Source organism: Haliaeetus leucocephalus, unplaced genomic scaffold (assembly GCF_000737465.1).
Source record: "Haliaeetus leucocephalus isolate CR32 unplaced genomic scaffold, Haliaeetus_leucocephalus-4.0 Scaffold164, whole genome shotgun sequence".
Taxonomy (NCBI): Eukaryota; Metazoa; Chordata; class Aves; order Accipitriformes; family Accipitridae; genus Haliaeetus; species Haliaeetus leucocephalus.
Genome location: NW_010972600.1, coordinates 158,498 through 181,918, shown reverse-complemented (window position 1 = coordinate 181,918; position 23,421 = coordinate 158,498). Strand labels below are relative to the sequence as shown.

Genomic DNA, 23,421 nt, shown 5'->3' with positions numbered 1-23,421 from the left:
CCGGCCCCGGGCTCGCGGCTGCCGCGGGGCTTGACAGGTCCGGGTGGCTGCGCGGCCCCGCCGCGGCCCGGCCGTGGCAGGGAGCGGGCGTGGTGGGGAAGCGGCGGGAGCCACCAGCGATCCCCGCCTCGGAGCCTTGCGCTCGGGGTGGCCTTCCTATCGGTGCCGGGGCAGGCCATCTCATTGGCTGCCCTTTGTTTGTTTTTTTTTGTGATGCGTTCTCTGTCAAGATGGGTTTTGACATAAGCAGGAACTATGAAGCTGAAATGAGTGGTTCTGAATGCGGGCACGCACACACGCGCCTGAAAATTGTCTTGAGGAAATGCTGGCCTTTATTAGTGTGTGAACGTTTGCTGATGGAGGTGATGCTTTGCAGTGTTGCCAGTGAACTTCTGGGCCTTGAATGAACATCTGTGGAAAAATTGTCCTCCAGCTCCTAAACCACAGAGTTCCCCTTGCGCAGTCCTGGGAGGGTTAGCCCCTCAGGGTTAGCAGCTTGGTGTAGTGACTCTGAAGGGAGATGAAGCAGTAAGAATGCACGAGTTCTGTGTCTGATGAGGAAATGGCTATAGTGTTTAGCATTACCTTCAGAGGTAGAAATCACCTATGCAGCGATAAGGATGTAGGTGTTCAGATGGAAACATAGTAGTGTTCTGTGGTTGTGCAGATGGGTAACTGTTCCGTGTTTAGATAAGGTTTATAGGGATGGCTAATCAGTTACAAGAGCAGCCAGCTAAGATTTCAGGCATTTATATCCTTCTTCAGCAGTGAGTTTGATGTTCATGTCCAGGTAGCCCTCAAATTTAAACTGAAGTTACAGTTTTCGTGGGTATTGTGATTTGTCATTGCTAGTGTATGTATCCTGCTTTGTGTCTTAAATACTGTATCATCTTAAGCTGAAATATGAAGCAGATTTGATGGATTGAGCTTATTCACTTGGGGTCTGTCATGAGTTGGCAAACCATTAAGGTACAGGTGAAGAATTAGGACAACCCTTGTGAAAACAAATGTAAAACTTTACACAAGTGAAGTGAGACTGTGTCTGTCCAGTCCTTTGGGGGTCTGCAATACTGACATTGTTGCACAATGATAATTAAGTGAAGGCCAGGGCTTTCCTTCTCACCATGAATTCTTGGCGATTAACATGTTGCCGTTCTTCGGGTGAAAGGTAGAATTGAGGGCTTGATGTTTGTGGTCTTTGAAGATGCTGTGTCAGTTTCTGTAAGGCTTCTTGTAGATGGGGGAATGTGTCTCACACTCTCATGCTTCCCTAAAGCAGTCCCACAGAAGCAGCTGTTTCAAAATAGGTTGGCACCATAGGATAGATCTGGGTTAAGAAGATCCCACTGGATCTAAAGGTAACACATTAGAAATAATTCAAATTGCTCAAGAATCCTTTCTGCTTTTCTAAAAGATACAGTTAAGTAAGATTCAGCATCAGATTTAAAAAAAAAAAATTATATGAGGTGGTTAGTACTGGATAAGCAATACTAGTTTTAGGATGTGTTTACTGGATGCTTTTCACTGGATACATCACATTGCCCACCTTAAGTTGTGGCAGGTAATGTGTGTTCCTTCTCCTTGACATAACTGCTGCTTGCGGGGATTTCTTCTGTCTTGCTCCTATTGTGTGGAGTTCTTACATTCACAAGTATTAGTGATCGTATTAGTGAGAGGGCTTTCCCAAATCTTCAAAATTTTGGAAAGAGTGCATGTGTGGAGGGAGTTTCTGCCTCGTAGAAAATCTGGTAATTTTTCTTGTCACTACATCTAGTGACAGTTAATTTGTTGAAACTTAAAACAGAAAATTGGGGTGAAGAATAACAGTGCTAATGAATGATGAATCTGGTAGTAAGAAATTTAATTTTAAGGTATTGGACATTGCCCTCTAGTATAAGGTAGTCATTTGTCTTTTTATTGTGTGGGGAGTGGGGAGAATATTTCATACAAAAATAACTTGTGATTAAGCAGGGGATACTGTTGACTGAGTAATGTATTTACAAGTGCCTGTCAGGTACTTGGGGGTCATTAATAACTTACTGTAAACTCTGCCGCTTTCACATGTTGACAGAAGAAATGTTGAATTCAGCGTATCTCCTTGTCTCAACATTGTCATATTAAAAAAAGGTTATTGTGCTCTTATAAGTGTAGGAGACCATACGCACCAGAGCTTATAATGTTCTGGTGTAGTGCTGTGCTGTATTGTTGATGGTGTACGTAAAAGCAAGAGGCACCTTTTTTTAAAAACAAAAACAAACACACCCCCACACCCCCAACTAAAAAATGGGTGATGATGGAGTGACAGGAAGAATCTGTGTTTGAACTCTTAAGTTCTAAAGTAAGTGAATGGCTGGTGCTGAGGTTTCTCTTATGTTTTCATTGTTGGAATGCTTTGAAGCACACACACCCCCCTTTTTTTTTTTTCTCAGTTTTGGTCGCTGTGGTGAAAGACAAGGAAGTATTTCTCACCACAGTGAGAGAAACCGCAAAAGATTTCAGTTTCCAGGTTTCCCCCCCATTTATGGTGTAGCTTTCTGTTTGAGATGGAAATAGTTTGCTACATATTAATGGTGTTTATAATGTTGATTTCTAACCATGCTGACATAATTTCTGTCAGTTCTTGGACATGGGGAGAGTTTGTTTATTTTAAACATGCTGCTTCTAGTTATGTGCTTGCTGCTTTTATTTGAGCATATTTATTTGTTTGCCTTTTAGCCTGGCACTATAAACATGAGTAACTGAGAATCTACATGTGAGTAGTAATTGTGTATTGTGATGAATGAGATCCTGTCTTAATATATCTATGCCCTAGTGTGAGGCGAGTACCTGGTGGTTCCTGTGCTGAAAGCCAGGCCTCTGCCAGCATGCTTATTTGTAACTGTAGATCAAAAGGGTTTGTCACTTATGTGATACGTTTTAGTTTTTGCTCTCAGTAGTCAAGTGAGCTGGGCCACTGTATTAAAAAGAGCTGCTTTTTATATATATATATATATTCTGCATATTGATAGCAGATTTTAGAAGATTGAACAAAAGTACTCAGCAGAAGTGTCAGTGGTATATGCTTAGTCTGTTACTTGTGGGATGAAGTGTGGAGGTATGGTAATCACATGCAAGACTTGACCCATATGTCCGTTCCACAAAAGGTACTGTGTGTATATATAGAATGGAAGTTGCTGGGTAGTTTCCATAATACCAGTTGAATCGTGAATTTAACAAGGCTGTGTAATGGCACAGATACTTTATCTGATGATGTTTTTCTCTCATACTTGCTATGTTAGAAAGTTCCCACTGTCTTTTTATATCATCTGTTGGCCTTCACATGTTAAATGACACTTTTCTGGGGCCATAAATGTAGGAGTGGGAGGACCTGCCCAACTGACTGTGCAGGAAGCAGGAGTTGAAAGGGCTGGACTGTTTAATGCTCTGGCATTGGTGCGAGTGTGTCTTGCCCTCCCATCTACTCTAAGACCCAGCTTCTCTGGGGCAGTAAACCTGTGTAATAAGGAACTGGTAGCCTTGCTGAGCAGCATGCTGTCTGTTAGGGATCTACTGAGTGCAGACAGCTGTGAGCAGCATCCTACTCTATTCTCCCTCTCAGTTGTGTTTTTTAACTCTATAATGTCCAGAGGCTGCAAGCAGTTTTAGAGGTATCTTGCCACAATGATGATTATAATTTCGGTCCTTAAGAGCAAATGTTATGGTTGCACAGTAGTTTGGGATACTAGGCAGATGCACTGACTGGATTGTTTATGTCAGATGGATAAGCAAGTAGTTTATTGAGCTCCATTCTCCTTTAGAGTTGATTTTTCTGTTGTGTTCAGTTCTTTTCTGTGAAAAGACACGTAGTCTATAAGGTAAAGAGTGTTTTGTGCCAAATCACAGCGAAAGAAAATTTGCTCTTTACTGTGCAAATAGGCTTGCCCTGGCCTACTCACTATCATCTTAGTTTGCAGTACTCACTAACTTGAGAGTGCATCTGGGCCCTCTCTGGCTGGTGCTGATTGTAGTAGCATCTTGCTGGAGTATCTGGGAATAGGTCAGGTGTGACGGACAAGGGCCTTTTGACGCAGAACATGTGGGAGTGGCTGTAATGTGAGCTTTGGAGTAAGTACTGGAGCTGCTTTTGAAGGCTGATGTAAAGGACAAGATGTCTTCCTTCTGTGCTCTTAGGTTTGTAGTGGGGTTGAGCAGGACCATTCAGACTATCTTTTAATATTCTGGAAAGTGGCTAAAAAAGTGGTTGGAAGTAGTGTGTACTTGGGTATAGTAATAGGAACTTTGGGGTATGATGTGATTGATGTTAGCTTGCTTGCTTCTGTAGCAAGCCTTGCTTGTGATGACTCCTAACTCTCTCTCGCATTCTGTAGGCACTGGGGAGAGTGGAAAAAGCACGTTCATTAAGCAAATGCGTATAATTCATGGCTCAGGCTACTCTGAAGAGGACAAAAAAGGCTTCACCAAGCTGGTGTACCAAAACATCTTCACTGCCATGCAGTCAATGATCAGGGCCATGGAAACCCTGAAGATTCTGTACAAATATGAACAGAACAAGGTAAGTTTCTCACAATTTTTGCATGTGTCTTTAGGCAATGGGGATTTTAGGGTTTGACTCTTAAGTTCCTGTTTGTTTGTGTCCTTCTGCATTGCAATGTCAACCTCTCTGAACTCCTTCCCATAAATGTTTTGTGCTTAAGAACTGCTTTTTATGACATTTTGTTGATTCCTGACTCCATTTACTTGATTGTGTCAAGGGATAGAGCAACTTTCTCAGGATGGTTTGTGCACTGGTCTGCATAGTGAGTGGTGGGAGCAAAGGATTGGGATACAACATAGGGTGTAGGAGGGGTGACCTTTTTACTTATTTCAAGGATTCAGTGTCGGGCTTTTCTTTGCATGAGTTGCTATTCACATCAGAACTTGAAGCTGACAAAGTACATGCTGGACCCAAAAGACACCTCTGCTCGTAGTTATCACTCTTACTGCAATATGTCAGTTTTTCTGATAGGTACTGACCAAAGGTACAAACCTTTCTTGAAGAGTTTTGGTCTCAACCACAGAAGTGTGATTTGAGCTGAAGTCTGGCGTATTGATTTTGGGTCTAGGAGTAAATTTTTCAGCCAGATCTGGCCTAAATTATTTTAGCTTTTTTGGGGGAGGATGGGGAGGATGAGGGTGCACCAGAAAATTAGATTTTGTTAGTGTGTTTTGCTGCTTTAATGCTTAGTACCTTAATATTTTTAAGTGAAATTGTATTTTATCTGTTCTGGCACACAGTAACTTGGGTTTTTAATAACTGTTTATAGGGGCTGGATGGTGCACCAGGAATTCCTGAACCTGAACACCTTTTTTCCTTTAGAGAGGTTCTGCAATCTCAGTGATGAGAATAGGCAGGGTGTGAGGGAGCTTGCCTTGCCTGTGCTTTACCTGGGGCATGGTCGAGGTGTTTTGATAGGTATAATCTCCCAATTTTTACTTATGATAACATGTGCAGAACTTGGCCTTGTTTTTTATTTTTCCTGGTATAGGTGGTATAGGCAAAAGCCCCTTCCTGCGGCAAGGGTACCAAAGATTTCAGAAAGCAGCTTGGTGTCAATAATAGCCTCACAGATGCCACAGGCTGTAGTCCTGTAGGACTGTAGTCCTTCCTTTGCTTATAGCTTGTAGGGTGGGCATTTTATTTTCCCTCTCAAAAAGGATCATTATTGAAGTACGCTGAAACAATGTCTCTATTGGTATTCAAAATGTAGTTTAAAATTTTTTTTTGTAAGAAACTCAAGATAGCTACTTGTTATCCAACTGCGGTTTAACCTCCTCAGAAGTTGGGCAGTCTGTGGTTCTTCACAGTGAATGCTCTGCCTTGGAAACCACTGTGTTTCAAAACACCTGGTGATCTAATGATAAGTGAAACCTGCTGCTGTTTTACAGCTTATTCTGTGAAGAAGCATATGATGCTTTGGGGAAATTTTGCTGATGTCTGCTATGTCTTAGATGTATGGTTTACCCAGGTCTTAGCAACCTGATCCACAACCAGCCCGTGGATCCTTGAAGTCATAATGTAAGGATTTAGTTCATCTGAGAATTTTCTGCCTGCCTGTGACTGGTACCCCCTGCTCCTGACCGCTGCCCCCCAGCCTTTTTTTTTTTTTTTTATGCTTTTCAATCTCCAGGCCAATGCAGTGCTGATCCGGGAAGTGGATGTAGAAAAGGTCATGACATTTGAGCAGCCATATGTAAGTGCAATTAAAACACTGTGGAATGACCCTGGAATACAAGAGTGTTATGACAGGAGAAGAGAATATCAGCTTTCCGACTCAGCTAAATAGTAAGTATGTAACCACTGACATGCACTGGTAGATGGTAGTGATGGTCTAACAAATAATACCTGTCCAATTTTTTTATTGAAGTCTAGAGTTTGTTTCAAAGCGCAGGAACAGTGCTGTAGATTTCGCTACATAGTTTGTTTAAAGTGCCTTTTATCTTTTTCATTGAGGCAGATGAATCTTGCTAGTGTTGTAGACAAGCTGCACAGTCTCTGTTGGCTACGTGTGTTCGGATAAAAGTCATAGACATACGAGAAAGGCACTTTGCATCTATCACCCAGAAGTATCCTTAGGAAAAGTTAAGATGAAAGGGCAGTGGGAGCAGGTAACTGGTAACTTGTTTGAATCTGGCTCCAGAAAGGCAAAGAGCTTTGCCGGAGATTGGGAAGCTATGTTTATTTGGGGATAGATTTGGATCTGGGAATTCCTTACCATTTTGCTACTTTTCGTGAGGGTATGAGGTGCTCTGGTGAGTGATAAAGACAGTTGTTCACACATCTATATGCTTCTGGATATACCTGAGGCGAGAATCTCTACCTTATGCTGTCTGTGTTGGTCCTGGCTCTTAGGCAGCAGAAGTGTTGCTTTTTCTCTTCAGGTTTGTCCTTTGGCCTACAGATGTACATGGATGTATAACTTAATGGATTTATTATTAATAAAATCTAAGTCTGGTGACGTAGGTTCATTTATAAACAGAAAACCTCAGATGAGGCTTGATTCTGAAAAATAAGCATGTACTGTACTTAAACTTTGTAGTAAAGATTGTATTCCACACTCTCATACAGAGTTGATAAAGTTGTCCTTAATATATCTGTTTAACCTCCAAAGGGGATGGCTGGTGAATTACTGTTCCCCAGATGTATTCTGTTATTTTTCCACATCATATTTTAAATGGTTCAGGTGACTTCTGACTTCCTTTATGCTAGGGAAAGACTAAACATAGCAGTGTTTAAATCTGTATATTTATGTGCTGCAACCTAAGGTAGTTTTTTTTCCATTGTGCTTCTTGTAGCTATCTTAGCGACGTGGATCGTATCGCTACCCCAGGATATCTACCAACTCAGCAAGATGTGCTACGGGTTAGAGTTCCTACAACCGGTATCATAGAGTACCCCTTTGACCTAGAGAATATTATCTTCAGGTACTGAAAGTGTATTCATGTTACAGCTGAACTGAGAGAGGAGTGATATGGTTTCAGGAAGGATGAGTTCTGGATTGCTTTAGAGTGTCCAGGTGCTTAGTTCTGAGGCCTGAGTGGATGTATGTGCTGTGATGTTATGAAGTACTGCTGACAGGTGCTCCTGTAATGGAGATGGTGTAACATTTATTCTGATTAAGGGAAGACTCCAAGCTGAAGCATACACTGTCACAAAACAGAACATGCTTTTGAATCAGTGACACTTAAAGCCCAGCTAACCAACTTGCTGGAATTGGTGTCCTTCCTGGGAAGGATTGCATTGCTGGCATCTGAGGCTGAAGTGGTGGCTTGTGAGGCAGCTGAGTGAACTGTTGGTAGCTTAAGCCACCAAGGAGGGGTGGGGGAAGCTTGGTCTTGGCAGTGCTTGACTTGAAATTTATTTCCCTTTAAGAATGCTTAGCTCAAGCAACTTTGACCATTTATTTCTCCTTCAAAAAGAGACCACTTTTTGTGTGGAAGTACTTCCTTGTATATGATATCTAGCATTTGCCTTCAGAGATGGTTTTGTGTGCCTGCCTTGTGCTCTCAGGACAATGCCAAAACTTGCTGCCTATGCTGCTGCAGCAATAGATGGTATTTGGAGGCTCAAGCCAGCAATCGAGCATGGCATAAGGGGCACAACGACACGCTTGTCTATGGCAAAGTAATTTTCTCCCTAGCTCTCTGGTACTTACATGCTCCCTGCCCTTCTCTGCAGCAGTGTTGACATTACAAGAGAGGAATAAAGAAGCCTGCATCCTCTTTCTTAAACCATTTAGTTACAGATATACAGAAAGTTACTTTCCCTGTTCTGGTTTGCTGACCTATGAAATAGGTATAGGGTTTTATCAAAGGTGGACCACGTGTGTCACACTTTAGGTGAGTGACAAAATAATTTTGGTGTACTATACGGGTGGGACTTGAAACTGAGGAGCTGAAGCATGTAACTGTTAAACAGCACATTCTAAGAAAAGTTTAATAACTAAAGAAAGCTCTCTGTGCAAGAGAAGTTTTGAGGCAAGCAGATGCTCTAATAAAAAATAAAAATATAGTTTGCTCATTTGACAGGGCAGAGTGTTGAAGGACTTGTCTTTTCAGACTCAGGACTGCTACTTAGCAAACCAGAGCAGAATGCAACTAAAAAGGGTAATGCTGATATTTGGGATTTGAATTTGGTATCACTTGCCTATGGCCATCTCTTCAGTTTGATGTATTTCTGGAACAGGATATTTTGTAAATTGATGGTTTTGTTAGCAAGCACATATTATTACGTCCCCATGCCAGTTAACTTGAATGGTAGAACTGCATTCGTTGTCATTGTATGCTGGCCCTTTGCATTCAGATAGGGAACTGCAGCTACTTCTGTGATACTCTATGTATTTCTCTTCCTTAGAATGGTGGATGTTGGAGGCCAAAGATCAGAACGAAGGAAGTGGATCCATTGCTTTGAAAATGTGACTTCCATCATGTTTTTAGTAGCACTTAGTGAATATGACCAAGTTCTGGTGGAATCTGATAACGAGGTAAGCCAAAGAATGGGAACTCTGCAGGAGGGTGGAAGGAAAGAAGGAATGTCTTTCTAGCTTCTTGGAGGTTTGTACCAAACTGCTTGGTGCCAAGTTGGATTAGAAAATATTGTTGGTTTTGGCCTTCACTTCTTCCTATTGCAAAGGGAACATGAGCCTCAGTGGGTCATGATGTCCCTGATAATGGAAAATGCACAGTGCATTCAAATCATCTATGCTTCTGAAGTAATACTGAAATACTCTGGAATTGCCGAGTTCTGTGTGTCTTGGAAGGTACTGTGCAATGTGACGGCATGCTCTTAAAAATCACCCATTCCTCTTTTCTGCACTAAATTACTTTGTGCCATGACTGCTCTCTTGTTAGATAGTGACTGGTCTCTTTGAAGGTGCAATACTGAATTTTTGCACTTGCTAATAGATTAAAAAAATGCCATTAGGAAACAGCAGTTATTCCTTTTCTACTAGATGAAACGTGTTCACAAAGCTTCGTGGTCAGTCCTCTCACGTGACTGTCAAAGCATAAAATTACTTTTAAGCCTTTTGATATGAATGGCTTGCCAATTAAATGAAGCTTGAGTCCATCAGATTTTGCATTTCCTTTGCATTTACTGGCGCAGCTTGAGCCAGACCCTACCTGGGGCCGAAGTATTCTGTGTACAGTATCTGAGATGCTGGATCAATACAGATCTGAGTACGTGTGCAGGTAGCAGAAAGGCATCTTAGTGCTTATATGTGAAAACAAGGCTTTCTTTTTATTTCAGAACCGGATGGAAGAGAGTAAAGCTCTCTTTCGAACCATTATCACTTACCCATGGTTCCAAAATTCTTCTGTTATCCTCTTTCTCAACAAGAAAGATCTGTTGGAAGACAAGATCCTATATTCCCACCTTGTTGACTACTTCCCAGAGTTTGATGGTAAGTGTTTTTTAATGAGGAACACTTTGTAGCTAGAAGAAGGGGTGGAGTTTGTTTGGTTAGAATTTTTTTGGTTTTTAAAGAAAACTCAGATCTAGAGATGGGGAAAATATCTTAATTTGAGAAGGAATACGTACAACAATGAGAAAATGTCAAAAAAATGTCTTAATCATATGTAGATAAGTGGAATCTGATCAAATGATCAAATAATGAACCTCTCCTAGATGACGAATTACATCTGCGCCACTCCCCGATATGCACTTCAGAGTATTAAATAGTGGAAGTCTAACTTTCCTACCTGTACACTTGTGCATATAACCCATTTCATAAACATGTGATGATTTACTGGTATACTGAGCATTTTAACTGTCTAGTCAAGAGGTGACTTGAGTCCTTGTTCTGAGAAACTGACTGGTCAAATACCCAAGCTGTTCAAATGATGGTGCTGCAAAATCTCATAGCATGAAATTCTTATTAGTGTGCCATCTGCAGTTGTGAAAAAATAGTATCTATGGGAAACAGAGAAATTCCCATCTGAAACAAAATTCCTTAGCCAAAATAGTATTTCAAGCTCTTCAGTTGAGTGCATTTAAAGTTGGCTGGTAACATATCTGTACAGGGCTGAAAATAAATAAAAGTAGTGGAGAATGAGATCAGGCAACACACTTGGTGCCATGCTCTCATGTATTAACTCTGTCATTATGTGCTTTAAAAATACAAGCTAAAGGAAGAATTGTGATTTTGCAAACAGCTTTGGTCTTTTAAACCTAATGAAATTGCTCCTTATTAGTTGTCCTCCCACTTCTGGAGTTTCATGCCCCCTGCTGTCTGAAAGCACAAGCACTCTGAAATTGTCAGTGGTGGAAAACATCACGTTTTTACAACAGGCTAGGAATGGCTGGTGAGCTTATCGGTCAAATAGTGCATACTCCTAATATAATTTAACAGCTAGAGATGAGATCGCAACATCAGGAAGTGTCATCTACTTTCAGTTTTTTCATGTAAGTATTTACTGTAGCTCCTCCAGGCATGCTGCATGGCTTGTGAGTGGGAGGTAGCCCATCAGACCACCTCTCAAGAGACGGTCCTTGCCATGGACAATGTGACAACACCACTACTGTGAAAGAAATATCAGTAGGTGACTTTTTTCTGAGTTGTCATCAGCAATATGAAGTAAATACTGGCAAAAATTCCAGTTTTTAACTCCTGTGAGTTGACCAGCCAGACTGCAGTTTTGGCTGAATGTGACCCTTGTTTGCCAAACATATGCTTGTGTCCTTCAGCGCATAAGACCCATCCGTATATTAGGAAGAAATACACATCCTGTCTCCAGAAGAGAGCATTGTGTTATGTATATCCAGCATCTGTCACTGTTATCTAGTGAACACAGCACATACAGGGTTATACCGAATGCTGTATTTCAAAGCACGGTCTGAAATGATGCCTTGGTGTCTGTCAAAACTCTCAGCCTTGGAAAAATGCCTTTTGTAGGTTTTGGTTAGATAACTGAAAAGCATAAGACACTTCAGCTCCTGGGACTTTTATGCAACAAATGATCTTAATTTCTTCTTTATAGCTCTGTAACCTGTAAGAAAAAGTGCGCTGGCAATTATTCTGATGGGTCAAACTGGGGGATGCGCTTAGCATAAATCCATTAACTAGCTTCTTTGTTTGCTGCAGGCCCACAGAGGGATGCGCAGGCAGCCCGTGAGTTCATTCTCAAGATGTTTGTGGATTTAAATCCCGACAGCGATAAAATCATCTATTCTCACTTCACATGTGCCACAGACACAGAAAACATCCGTTTCGTCTTTGCAGCTGTCAAGGACACCATCCTACAGCTCAACCTGAAGGAGTACAACCTGGTTTGACCTGCTCTGCTCTTGGCCCCTTGAGAGGCTTCATTGTGAAGAAAAGACAAAAAAAGAAATTTTAAATATGACAGGAAAAAAAGTTTTAATTTTTGATGATGTAATGATTGCAAATTGTCTGATCTGTGGAGTGGCAAGTGCTCAGTGTTATCCTGGAGTCTCATGTCTCTGTCCACAGAGTAGTTGATTTCATATTTTTAACAAATTGCTTTTATTTCACAGTTAACGGGGATATGCCTCATTTCTTCAGCACCTTGCTTACTTCTTAATTTTTGCCAAACAGCTAAGGCAGTCTCATCTTGAGCTTTCCTTTGTTGCTTAGCCACTTTTTTTTCCCCGTTTCATTCCCATGGTATATATAGAAAAAAAATAACTTTCCAGCTGAGATTGTGAATTCACTGGACTGTGGGAGTACAGAATGCTACTGGTCCCTTTGCCTTGTGCTGTAGGGTGCCTCTGGTGTAATTTGCTAATCCTGCTTGCTTCCCCCCTCTTCCCTTCCCTTCCCCAGGACACGCTCCATGGTTCACTGTGATGAAATGTTGGGGAGGAGCGATTGCTCTCCAACTATTGTGCAAAAAAAGAAAAAGGCAAAACAAAACAAAAAAAGCCATCACTTTTCCATTCTTTATATGTTTTAGTTCTGAGTTATTTTTTCTTATCAATTATAAAAGGTATGGAGACTGTGATTTTTTTTTTTTTTTTTAAATTATTGATGTTCTATACATAGTTTGCAACGTGTTGCTGTATTTTGTTCATGGACTACAAATGATGGAAGCTCTTGGAGCAATAGCTGCTGAGCCTGGGGAAGTGCCTGACTGTAACTGTTCTTTTTTATTTTATTTTGTTTTTATTTTTTTCACACACATACACACATCCCCCCCCATACCACAAGCGCATGTGCGCACGCGCACAAGGCTCAGTTTGCAGAGAGAAACTATGTTTTGTTGAGTAGAGTATATGACATCAAGTGAGCAACTTCTCTATGCAGCAAATATTAAAAGCACACTGAGTAATTGTGGCATTTAAACATCAAACTTTGGCTGGATTGAAAATCTTAGTCTCATGCCACCCTCTAGTTCTCTTCTTGCTGCTAGTAGCAAACAAGCCTTGTTTATTGCATTTTGTGTCAGTGTGTTGAATGACTTTGTAAGAATTCCTTGGTCCTGTCCAGCTTGCGGATTTTTAGAAAGGACCAGAGTTGGTGGGTGACAAACTTTGGGATATAGGTAGGATTCGTACTTGAAAAGATTGAGGATAGCTCTTGGAGGGAGTGGCAATTCTCTCTCTCCTGCTTATGCATTCCCCTGAGGCACATGCTGCTGTTTCTCTTTAGAGGAGTACGGATCCTCTTTGGAAGACTTGCACACGTACTTGCTCCAGGGTGCATGTGATAATTGAGTTACAGTAGTCATGGCTGGAGCACGCGGCTGCTATGGAATCCAGAAAGCCCTGCTGTGGTTGCACTTTTGGTTAGCAGGAGAGTAGAGGCAGAGACAGTAGGGTTTGCTGGTGCAGGTGGAAGGTAGAGTGGAAGTAGTTCTGGATTCTAGATGCCAAATGAAACTCCACTAAGTAGAAGGATGTGAAGCCTTTGCACATTAGAGAGCTTTTTCCAGGAGCTGAGGCAAGTGAACAAATGTGCTGAAGACCTGTTGCCAGCCTGGAAGATAACTGCAGTGGCAAGGCAAGGAGTCAGTAGGAAACAGGGAAATCTGACCCACCTCTGGATGTGTGTCATTTATCCATCACTAATGCTTCTGTTTCGATTCCAACAAGTAGCATTGGGTCCAAATTCTCTGGATCAACCAGATTGCCCCCTGGAAGGCTAATAGGCTGCCAGTAGATAAAGACTAAATGAGCTGCACTGTTGAAGGGGGCTGTTGATATTTTGTCTCTTTTGTAGACAGAGCACTACATCAGTGTTTTGCACAACATGTAAGAGTAAATCTTAACTGTTTGAGATGCTTAAGATGCTTTGATCTAGAACACTAAAATATGGAGGGATGTGATTTTTGAGTAATTATGTTTATAGGTCCCTCTTGTTTTCCAGAATAGCTGAGGGAAGCCTCTGTACGTCTCAGAGCACTACAGAAGAAAGCAAGCTCTGCTAAGAGTGATTAGAGAGCTCAAGTTGGAACAGTAGCCATGGGACCAACAGTTGAAGAGCCAGTCTGGCTGAGTGGTGATGCTGAGGGAAACACAGCATCTCTTTAGACTAGCCATGCTCTGGACTGCATTTAACACTTGGGAGGAATGAGAGGGATTCCCATGTGTCAGACAGCTTTGCATCAATTTTACTGCTTTTTTTGTCTTTATGCCAAAATGATCCGTTTTGTAGAAACTGTCCTATAAAGAGGAATTTATAATCATCTTCGTGTATTCTAAGTGCTGTTCATCTGAAGCAGATGGCAGCACCAACCTCTTGCTTCTGTGATCCTCTTGTAAATGGTTCACACTACAACTATTGCCAGCAACAAACCTGGCACTGAGATACACAGGTTCTTGGAAATAACTTCCCAGAAGTTTTTTTTCCAAGGTGAATGATGGTGGTACTTCCACTTGAATCAGAAACTTTTTTTTTGTTTTGTATCCTCCCCTTTTTTAAGAGCTGCTGCCCTGGCACAGGAGGAGGGATCTTGGCTTCTGTCTCTTGCAGAGTGAATCTGCATTGTTGTGGGGAACTGTGGGAAGCTATGGGCATAAGGATTTTGGCATGTGCTGTACCTTACTGAGCAACTGCTTGGTGTAGATGTTGGCCTGATAACTAACTTGGTGTGATGATATTGCAAAGGGAAGGGGAGAACATTACCTCATTCTGAATTAGGGGAGGAATGGGTCAGACTTGTACACATAATCTGGAGTTGTCTGTGGACTATATTGTATGTGAGAAGATACCAGTGTTAGCACGTGCTTTTCTTAGCAAGCAGTAGCTTGTGTGCCTCCAGCTTGGCCAATGAAGCATTCCTGCAGAACTGGTTCGTGTCTCTGTTGGCTGGCCCTTTGGCAAATACCTGCCCTAGCAAAAGTGCCAAACCTTAAACCAAACTTGCCTATATCATCTTTTCTGAAAGTGAGGCCAGTCAGAATTTTCTACAGGTTGAGACAATAGATTGACCTTCAGAAAAGAGGTGGAATTGGGTTCTTGTAGAGAATCTAGAATCTTGAGTCTGAGGAAGCGGTCTCTTGGCTAACCTCTGCTCCTTGTGCACTTTTTATCTTTGTTCTGCTGAAGAAACCAACATGCTCTGAACAAGTTTGAAACTCAAAGTCAGCGAGGAGAGGACCATCCCATTTCTTTGCACCATTCTGTGTGGATTGGCTACCTGGTGAGCAACAGCCCCTTTCTGCTTCAGCTTGTCAGATAGCTCCTGCCCTTTCTGCCTGTCTCCCCTTCTCCCGGAGCTGGATTCTTTGGTCTCTTGTTGTTGCTTCCTAGCAATGTTGGCCTTGCGTTCAACTATGGTTTTTCTTCATGTGTTTTTTTGGGTTTAAAAAAAAAAAAAAAAAAAAAAAAAGTACTTCCGGAGTGTGCTGACCATTGTATTGTACTGTACAGAGCCCAGGTTGTTAGAGTCCAGCAGAGATGAAGTGTGTTATGCAGCACCCAGTTTTTTAAGAGTATGGTTTGTGCCAATGCCCCTTCTTTAGTAGTGCCAGAGACTCTTTACAAGTGCCAATGTGGTGGAAATTATTTGGTTATACTTGTATATTATAGGATCCTGATTTAAGACAATTTAAACATTATCCTATTTAAAAAGATACTATATAAAATGCTGTTTTTAAACCTTGTCATTTGCAATGCATGTATTGTTGTGCGTGTTGGGGTGGGGGGAGGGAAGAGGGTAGGGTAAAGGAGTTTCTGAATAAGATGCCCAGTGTCAGGATCTATTCAGGCTCCAAACTGTCTCATTCCAGTCCAGGAGTGTGATTGTTTCTTGGAATGATCCCACTCTGACTGCTGGGCAACAACCCTTATTACAGAAATATCTGATGGAAATTGATTTTCATATCTTTCTCCTGAAATAAATTCTCTGTTTGAAATTGGAATAAATTTTGTTCCTAAAAGCTCTGGTGGTCATGCATGCATTTCTTCAATCCTGTCCCTCCTCTCCCCCTCCTTCTGGTTAGCTGAACAAATTCTGTACCCTGTGGGACCTGCATCCGATTGAAGCACAGTCTGCCCTCCTAGCTAGCAATGTTGTCCCTGCTCAGAAAATCAGGACTCTGAGGCATAGAAACAAAGTGTGTTTTGGTAAATATAAGGTATAGTATGCAATAACTATATATAACATACTGTACTAATAATTCTGAAGTGTGAACAGTGGCTGACCAGGGTTTTAAGATGTAGGGATGCAATGGTGGCACCTCAGCTTAAAATTTTACAGAATTTTGGAGTAGAATTGCTAAGTGAAGTTGTCAGTATTTGCTGCTGCCTCTTGCTGTAGTGTCAGCCCATTTCAGGCACATTTCTTGCAGAATATAGTGGAAATGTTGGTGGGACCAGATCTGCTTCCAGTCTTATATTTTAGCAATGTGGACTGAAATATGCAACACTGCTTAAATTTATCCCTTTAGGAGTGCAGGGATGGATGATTGTGAAAGCTTTCACAAAGGGATTTCCTGGGATGGAGTTCCTAGAATTTAATTCTCCTTCCCTGGGATTGTTCCCCAGGAATTTCAGATTAAATCAGCTGGGAATAGGTAGAGATGTCTAACTTCCTCTGTGTAAGGTTTCCTGTGTGTTTTCAGGAAGCTGCAACCAAGGATGTTCTGCTCCCTTCTATGTCATTTAATGCACAGGTGAAGTTGCAAGTACTGGACAGCCTGAGATGTCTTGAACCAGGAAGATCACTCCAATCTGGTTCGCCATAACACTGGCAGGTATTTGTGTCATTGCTGTTTTCTAGTTAAGGGTGAATGTACATTGCTTTTCTCAGTAGCTCTGTGTTCTCACCAGCCAGAAAGCATGAAATAGTAGCCGAAAGAAGTGTGTTTGGTTTGTTGTTTATTTCCTTCAGCTCCACATGGGTCATGTGTTGTGCTGTTCTTTGCAAAGAGAGCATAATATGCTGCATTTAAATAAAGCATAGTGACAGATTCAGACTCTTCAAGGAAGAAGGTGAAGTCTTAATTCCCAACTGACTGTGAGAGGGCCTTGTGTTTTGGCCTTTTGCAGCCTCCAGCTGTGATACATGTGCAAATTGCCCATACTTGCTGCAGGTGTGCAGTACAGGTGCTGTCTCTGAAGCATTACAGCTTGTTCAGCATATATGCAGGAGGTTGGGTCCCTGCCTGTCTTGGAGTGGCCCAGGGAAAGAGGCAGCTGGGAGCAGCAGCTGATAGAACAATCTATGCAGCTTGCTCACAGTTGCTCTCTTTCCCAAGGGCCCCTTAAACATAGACTGAGTAAACTGTCTCCAGCAAGACAGTGAGCTCCTAGCCTCCACCTCAGCAGCTGGGGGTGAGGCCCTCAGCTCCCTTGTCCTGTGCAGGAAGTACCCCATCCTGCAAGCAGAAGTCTTGGGAACCCGGGAGCATGGAGCAGCCTGCTGCTGCCTGGACAGTTCCTTTTGCCTGCAGCCTGCTCTCAGGGGACTCTTGGAAAAACAGGGCAGTCATAACTGGGCTGTGGGCCAGGTGAGTTTTCTGGTAAGGTGTGCTGGCCCAGGGAGTGGGGTTTTGTTAGTGCTGTAAGTCACTTCAAACCTGGCCATTAGACGTCACTGCCAACACCAGAACAGGTCCTTGGGATTGTGTACATAGGTGGACCTAGACATTAAGGAAGTAAATGTCCATCTCTTTATATTAAAAAATCCCATGCAGAAGAAGAGGGCAAAGAAGACAGAATTTGGGATTTGTCTTGTCTTTAGACAGCCATCATCCTCGTAGCAGGAGAAAGCTCTTTTCTTTGAGCATTACCTTTACTCTCTTGGGAAAGCTAGGGAAGCATCTGTCCAGCGTGAGAATAAAATGTCATATGAGATTTGTAAAGCAGGAATAAAATTACTCCCTCCTTTCACTTCAACTTTCTCTCCTGTGTCTAGCCTGACTCCAAGTTGCCTTATGCAGGACTCTGCAATCTATGGCATGCAGGTCAGAGGCACGGTACCAGCTTGGCCTGTTTGTTGATGCAATATTACAGTCAAGAGCAGTGACTCCCTGGACCCCAGGCTCAGCAAAGGGCATCCATCCAGTATTCGGCCTCTAATTTATGTTTTTGTTTTCCCGTGCAGCCCATCTGTCCTCTGAAGGCTGCTGGGTCCTGCCTCCCATTTCATTGCCTCCTTTTATCATACCTAGCAGTCACTATGGTAAGCTCCAGATAGCTCAAGGGTAGAACATGTCCCTCCATTGCAGAAGCCAATCTCTCCTGGCATGAAGGCATTTGAATAAATACTGCAATTACCTGTTTCTGAAGGTGGTGCTTTGGAATGCAGGTGGAGAAAAGTTTGGGGGTTTTTTGTGTGTTTTGTGGGGGTTTTTTGGGTTTTTTTTGTTTGTTTTAAAAAAAGTTTTTATAGCATATGTGTCCCTGCAAACAAAAGCAATAAGAACTGATGGGAAATAGTCAGGATGGAAATGAAGGTTTCCAGAAACTACCTTGGACAAAATCTTCTTCCCTCCTTCTCTCTGGTCTCTAAAGCTAGTTGAAAATAAATTGTGTGGTCTCCTGTCCATGATATCTCAGCAGGTTCCCAGCAATAGCTAGCACCATTAGCAATTTCTAAAACAAACTCTTGTCTGTGTACTCTCCTCAGACATACTAGTTCAGTATAGTCGGCTTTGAGCTGTTTTATCTTCTGTGATACAGTCCGATTAGGAATTTAAGCCTCTACAAGCAATTTTTGTAATATCTGTATCACCTTGGGTTGAGAACTCATGCTTCTGAAGAGTTTTTGTGGCTCCCATACTGGACTGCATGAAAGCTTCTGGGGAACCTAGCTCCCGAGATGGGTGAAGATGTGGCTCAGCAGGGACCACAGATGCAGCCTGGGGGGTGTTCTGCATGCCCAGCCAGGTACTACTACTCGTTGTCACTGGCCAGTCCTATGCACTGCTCCCGGAATTGCTCCTCCCTTCATCTCAGCTGTGTATCTATAGCTCCTGGCCATGGAAATAGACAGTGTTTGTGTGAAGCATCCAAAACGCAGGTCTCCTGCTACGCTGGTTCGTGTACTCCCTCCCAGTGGCTCAGACCTTCAGTCTCTAATACTGCAAACAGCTGATAGCTTCAGTGAGGCTCTTTGCAAAGTAGAGGTGATGTAGGATGAGAACATCCTTAGAATTCTTCTGGAAAGGATTTGGCAGCCTGATTAGAAAAGAAGTCTCAGCTCGATGTCAGCTTTGCAACACTCGATTCAGAGCAGATTAAATGTTTTAAAGACCCCTAGGTGAAAGAGGTGCCTTTCTCAGCTTAGCCACAAATCTACTTCCAAACTGCAATCTTATGCTTTGTTGAAAAGGGTTTTTTAGAGGTAAGTTTTTTGGATCAATTCAGAAGTAGTTTAGAGACAGAACCTTGAAGAACACGTGCTGTTGCTAACCCAAAGAGGGCACTGTGTGCACGTAAAACACAAATGTGCTCTCCATGTGCAACACCATCACCTGCAGCAAAAATCACTGATAACTTTGTTCAGTTGCAGCTTTTCTTAGTTACGTGAATGACCTGGGGGGCTTTAAGACGTTTGAATTACTAGGTTTGGAAAGTACTTGGAATCTTAAAATATTTGGTCTTGTGTGTTGTGTCCAGTGCTGCTGCAGATACTATATGGGCTCTAACAAGTCACCCTTAAGCAAAGGTGAACATAAGGAAAGGCAAATACTCCCCAGAAGTACATCTTGGAAAATAAAACCCATTAGGGGTTTTCTTTAAAAAAAAAAACTTCAGTGTGACCGCTGCTTTTCAAAAACTTTGGAGATTGTGTTTTTATAGTCAGGAAAATTTTGTTGTAACCTGCAAACTGAAGTGTACTTACAGGCTTAAAATGGCTTAAGAACAGGAGGTGGCTGGTGAAATTGGGCTTGATCAAAACTTCCAGATCAAAAAACAAGTTTGGATTCAAAAAGACAGCTGTCCTTATGAGTAGACTTGTAAGCTTTGTCCCCTAGTCTTTGATCTTAGAATTTCATTTGTCTGTTCTAATCTCAAGACATATGTTGGATTTTAAACAGATCGCCGCAGCCGCCTGCCCCCCCCCCCTTCTCTGCAGTTGTGCTACAAAACTACCTGGGTACCTCTAATAATGAGAGTCATATTTTATCCCATTTTTCTCCCACGGTTGCTTAAATGTCTTCAGCTGTCTGACTGCTTTTTCTGTTACTGGCGCATCCCCACTGCTTGGGTATGAATCAAGCTCCACACCTCAGCTAGGCAGATTCCTGTCAAATTCATCCTGTCTCTGAAGACTCAAGTTCTGTTGTTCTTTGTATGGAGAGCTGGGACTCTCACTCCCCAGCTGTAAGCCCTGAACTGCACAGTGATAGTTAAGGCCAGAGTAAATGTGGCATCAGGGAGAGCGAGATGTTTGTTCTGTCGGTGCAGGCTCAGATATTCTCCTGAGTGTTTTGGTCTGGCAGTGTCATTGCAGCATGACACTCACCAGGGTTCCTGTGCTTCACAGCTCTGAGGTCCTGAACCTCCAGTGGTTTGGTGGGAGTGGTTATTGCAGTGAAGAAAGGAGAGAAACCAGGCCTGCTTACAGCACAGGAAATCTGCCTAAATAGAAGACTATTATAAAACTCCTCCTCTCCTTCCTGCCCTGCATTAGGCTTGGATAGACTATGAAATTTTGCCAATGTCTCACCTGGAATGCCAGTCAAAACTGGTATGTTTGGAAATCAACATGGGGCGAAAAAGCAAGTGAAGTTAGTGTTTTCATGCTTGTTTGAAGACAAGCCTCAAAGTTATAGGTCTTGGAATGCCCTTTGCCTGTGTAAAATAGAATATGGTCACCACTTCACTGTCCACACTCCTTCCCTCGCCTTCCCCTGCCAGCAGCAGTTACCTTGTGGAAGATGTTCAGGTGGCCCATGTGGATTGTACAGACTGTTCCTTAATTCTCACTTGAGTGTGGTTGCATTGTGTGTGTGTGCTATGTCTGGGGAAAGGCCCTCTCAAAAAAGCTTTCTTCTGGCTTTCCCCCCCTGCAATTCTCTAGAGAATAGAAGAGGTTTACTGTCACTTTTTATTGGTAGGAAGAGTCTGCACTTCTGTGATCTGAAGTTTTTACTCAAAAAGTTTCTGGCTTTCAAAATTTGGGAGAGGACAAGGTTCTCTGCATTCGTTTGAAACACTTGGCTGTGTTTCACTTCCATCATATGAATGCAGAAGCTGGCTGATGGGCATTAAGCCTGCATTGTATGCCCTATACTTGCAGCTGGTGGGCAAGAGTGGGCTCTTTCAGGGCTCTTTCAGATCAGCTGTTTTGCTGGTGTGCAGATGCCCTCAACAGTTAAGATTAATTCAATCAGACTGATGTAGTTCAGGGTATGCTAATGAGCAGCAGGTTAACCCTGAGCACCTGTGATGACAGAAGGAGTGCCTGCACTGCTAGATCTGTTTCTTGCTCTGTGCAGTCAGCAGTAGGGTTTCTGTGCTGCCCAGCTCCTGTGGGTGAGTAACTCCTTTCATGGCAGGGGGCCTTGGTGTGCAGGGCAGGGGGAACTGAAAGCGCTGGCTCACAGTGGTGCAGAGGAGCTTCCTTGCCTCTTGGACTGGGTGGCTCTGTTTTTAAGAGCCTGAATCTGTAGATGTCAGATTCTGTTTCTATGACAGTGGAATGCAGAGGGCTTTGGAGGGTGGAGCAGGGAGAGATGAAGCCAGAGCCTGCCCCAAACTGTGCTCTGCTCTGAAGAGCTGAGCTGCTGCAGCCATCTTTTCCCCAAATCCCCCCTGCCAGACTCCATGGCTCAGTGCTTCTGCTGCTGCCATGTTTGCCTGTGTTTCCCATTAGAGGAGGATAAAGCTGTCATTCTGATAAACAGCAAAATTGACAAATACTGAGGGAGAAGAGATGAGTCTGCAGGAGCTGAAAGTGCTGCTTCTTGGCGAGATGCACTGGGGGAAGGATGCTGGTTTTCTGTTGAAGGACAGCCGGGCAGAGGTGGGATGGAGGAGAATCGAGAGGGGCCGTGGGGTAGCAGATGTGATAGAGGAAGTCCCCCAAAGTACCAGTTGGAAGTACCTGGTGGGAGCATGTGTGCCTGACTGCATGTGAGGAGAGCCACTGGCTGACTAGTGTCAGAAATGCTGTTCTGGATGCTGAGGTGGTTCTCCCAGCTTCACCATTGTGCAGCCTTGAGCAAGTCTATGCCTCTGTTGCCTTTACCCACATTTCCTTAGCATCTTCACAGTGAGGACTGATTCTACTGCATGCACATACAGGACCTTGCATGGGAGGATCATCATCACCAAGGCATTTGGCCCCTACTGTAATATGCAGCACTGAAACATCTTTGATTTTATGGGTCACCAGTGAGCTAATGCCTACATCTTTCACTCTTGTTTTCCAGTACAACCAGACACAAAAAATCTCTTGAATCTTTGGGTATAATTTCTTTCCTGATACACTGAAATTGGGGTTGACTCTGTGGGGTTTGTGCCTCAGTAACACAGTGGTTGGATGTTATCACAAGCTACGGGGTCTTGTGGGAAGAGAAGGGTGGTGATATGGTTAAAGCATGGGGACAGGAGTAGTACTCCCAGTTCTGTTTCCTTTATTGCTACAGATTGACTTTACCCTTTTATGGACTGGCAGAGATCTGAGATACAATTGCGTATTACAGTAGTGCCTTACAGCCTAGGCACAAGACCTTGCTGTGCAAGGTGGTGTTGTCATCTTGTTTACAGTGAGGGTCAGTGTTCTGGCTGTCCACATTGTCTGTGGCTTGAACCAGGACTAAAGCCTTTGCTTCTAAGCCGGTTGGTGCAGCTGATTTGTGTCCAAGCTTCTTGGGGGTATTGCCTTTTGGAATGGACTTGTTGTATCCACGTGGTACAGCAGTAGGCCTAGATGTCTTCTACACCCTGTGTTACCCGTAGTCAGAGAACACACAGGGCTTTGACTTTGGTAGTATTTTTTTTCTTCTGTTGAAATCTGCAAGAGAGAATGAAACAGTGGTGTCATAGCCTGATAGGATGCTGTATTTATGCTGTGACATCCTGTGGCATGAGTGTATGCCTGCTTTGGGAGATGCTGTAAAGATGCATGTGAAGGGGAGGCAATTGAAGGCATGAAGCTTGTTGGACAACTCAACAATGGATACAGGCAGAGAAAGTCAAGTTTGGTGCTATCTGCCTCCACACTATCTGCCTGGGAATGCACTTACCTCTTTGCTGGAGGAACCTAGTCATCTGACTCCAGAAGAGAACTGGAAACAAGCTAGCATGTACACTGTGGAGGATGAGGAGAACATGGCTTGAAAATGAGCCAAACGTGTGATGTAGACATGTGGCACAGCCCAGTGGGTCAAAAGGACAGACTGCTTCCTTGTACTGTGGCTCCCTGCAGTTTTCTCTCCAATCTGGAGTGGATAGCTCAGGGCTCTCATATTCCCACTGTTCAGGATGTGCTGCAGAGCCAAATGCCTACTACAGCTGGCAACAAGGA

The 23,421-nt window shown here is 43.0% G+C and overlaps 1 protein-coding gene across 1 annotated transcript in view; it reads left to right on the top strand.

Annotated features, from left to right (window-relative positions):
- Positions 1-12,409, top strand: part of GNA11 (guanine nucleotide binding protein (G protein), alpha 11 (Gq class)) — a 12,653-nt gene extending 244 nt beyond the window's left edge. Inside the window, exons 2-7 of the mRNA XM_010563115.1 lie at positions 4,368-4,552; positions 6,168-6,322; positions 7,333-7,461; positions 8,891-9,020; positions 9,785-9,938; positions 11,619-12,409. Of these exons, the coding sequence (XP_010561417.1) occupies positions 4,368-4,552; positions 6,168-6,322; positions 7,333-7,461; positions 8,891-9,020; positions 9,785-9,938; positions 11,619-11,809 (944 nt within the window). The 3' untranslated portion in view covers positions 11,810-12,409. The remainder of the gene's footprint in view (positions 1-4,367; positions 4,553-6,167; positions 6,323-7,332; positions 7,462-8,890; positions 9,021-9,784; positions 9,939-11,618) is intronic.
- Positions 12,410-23,421: the final 11,012 nt, after the last annotated feature.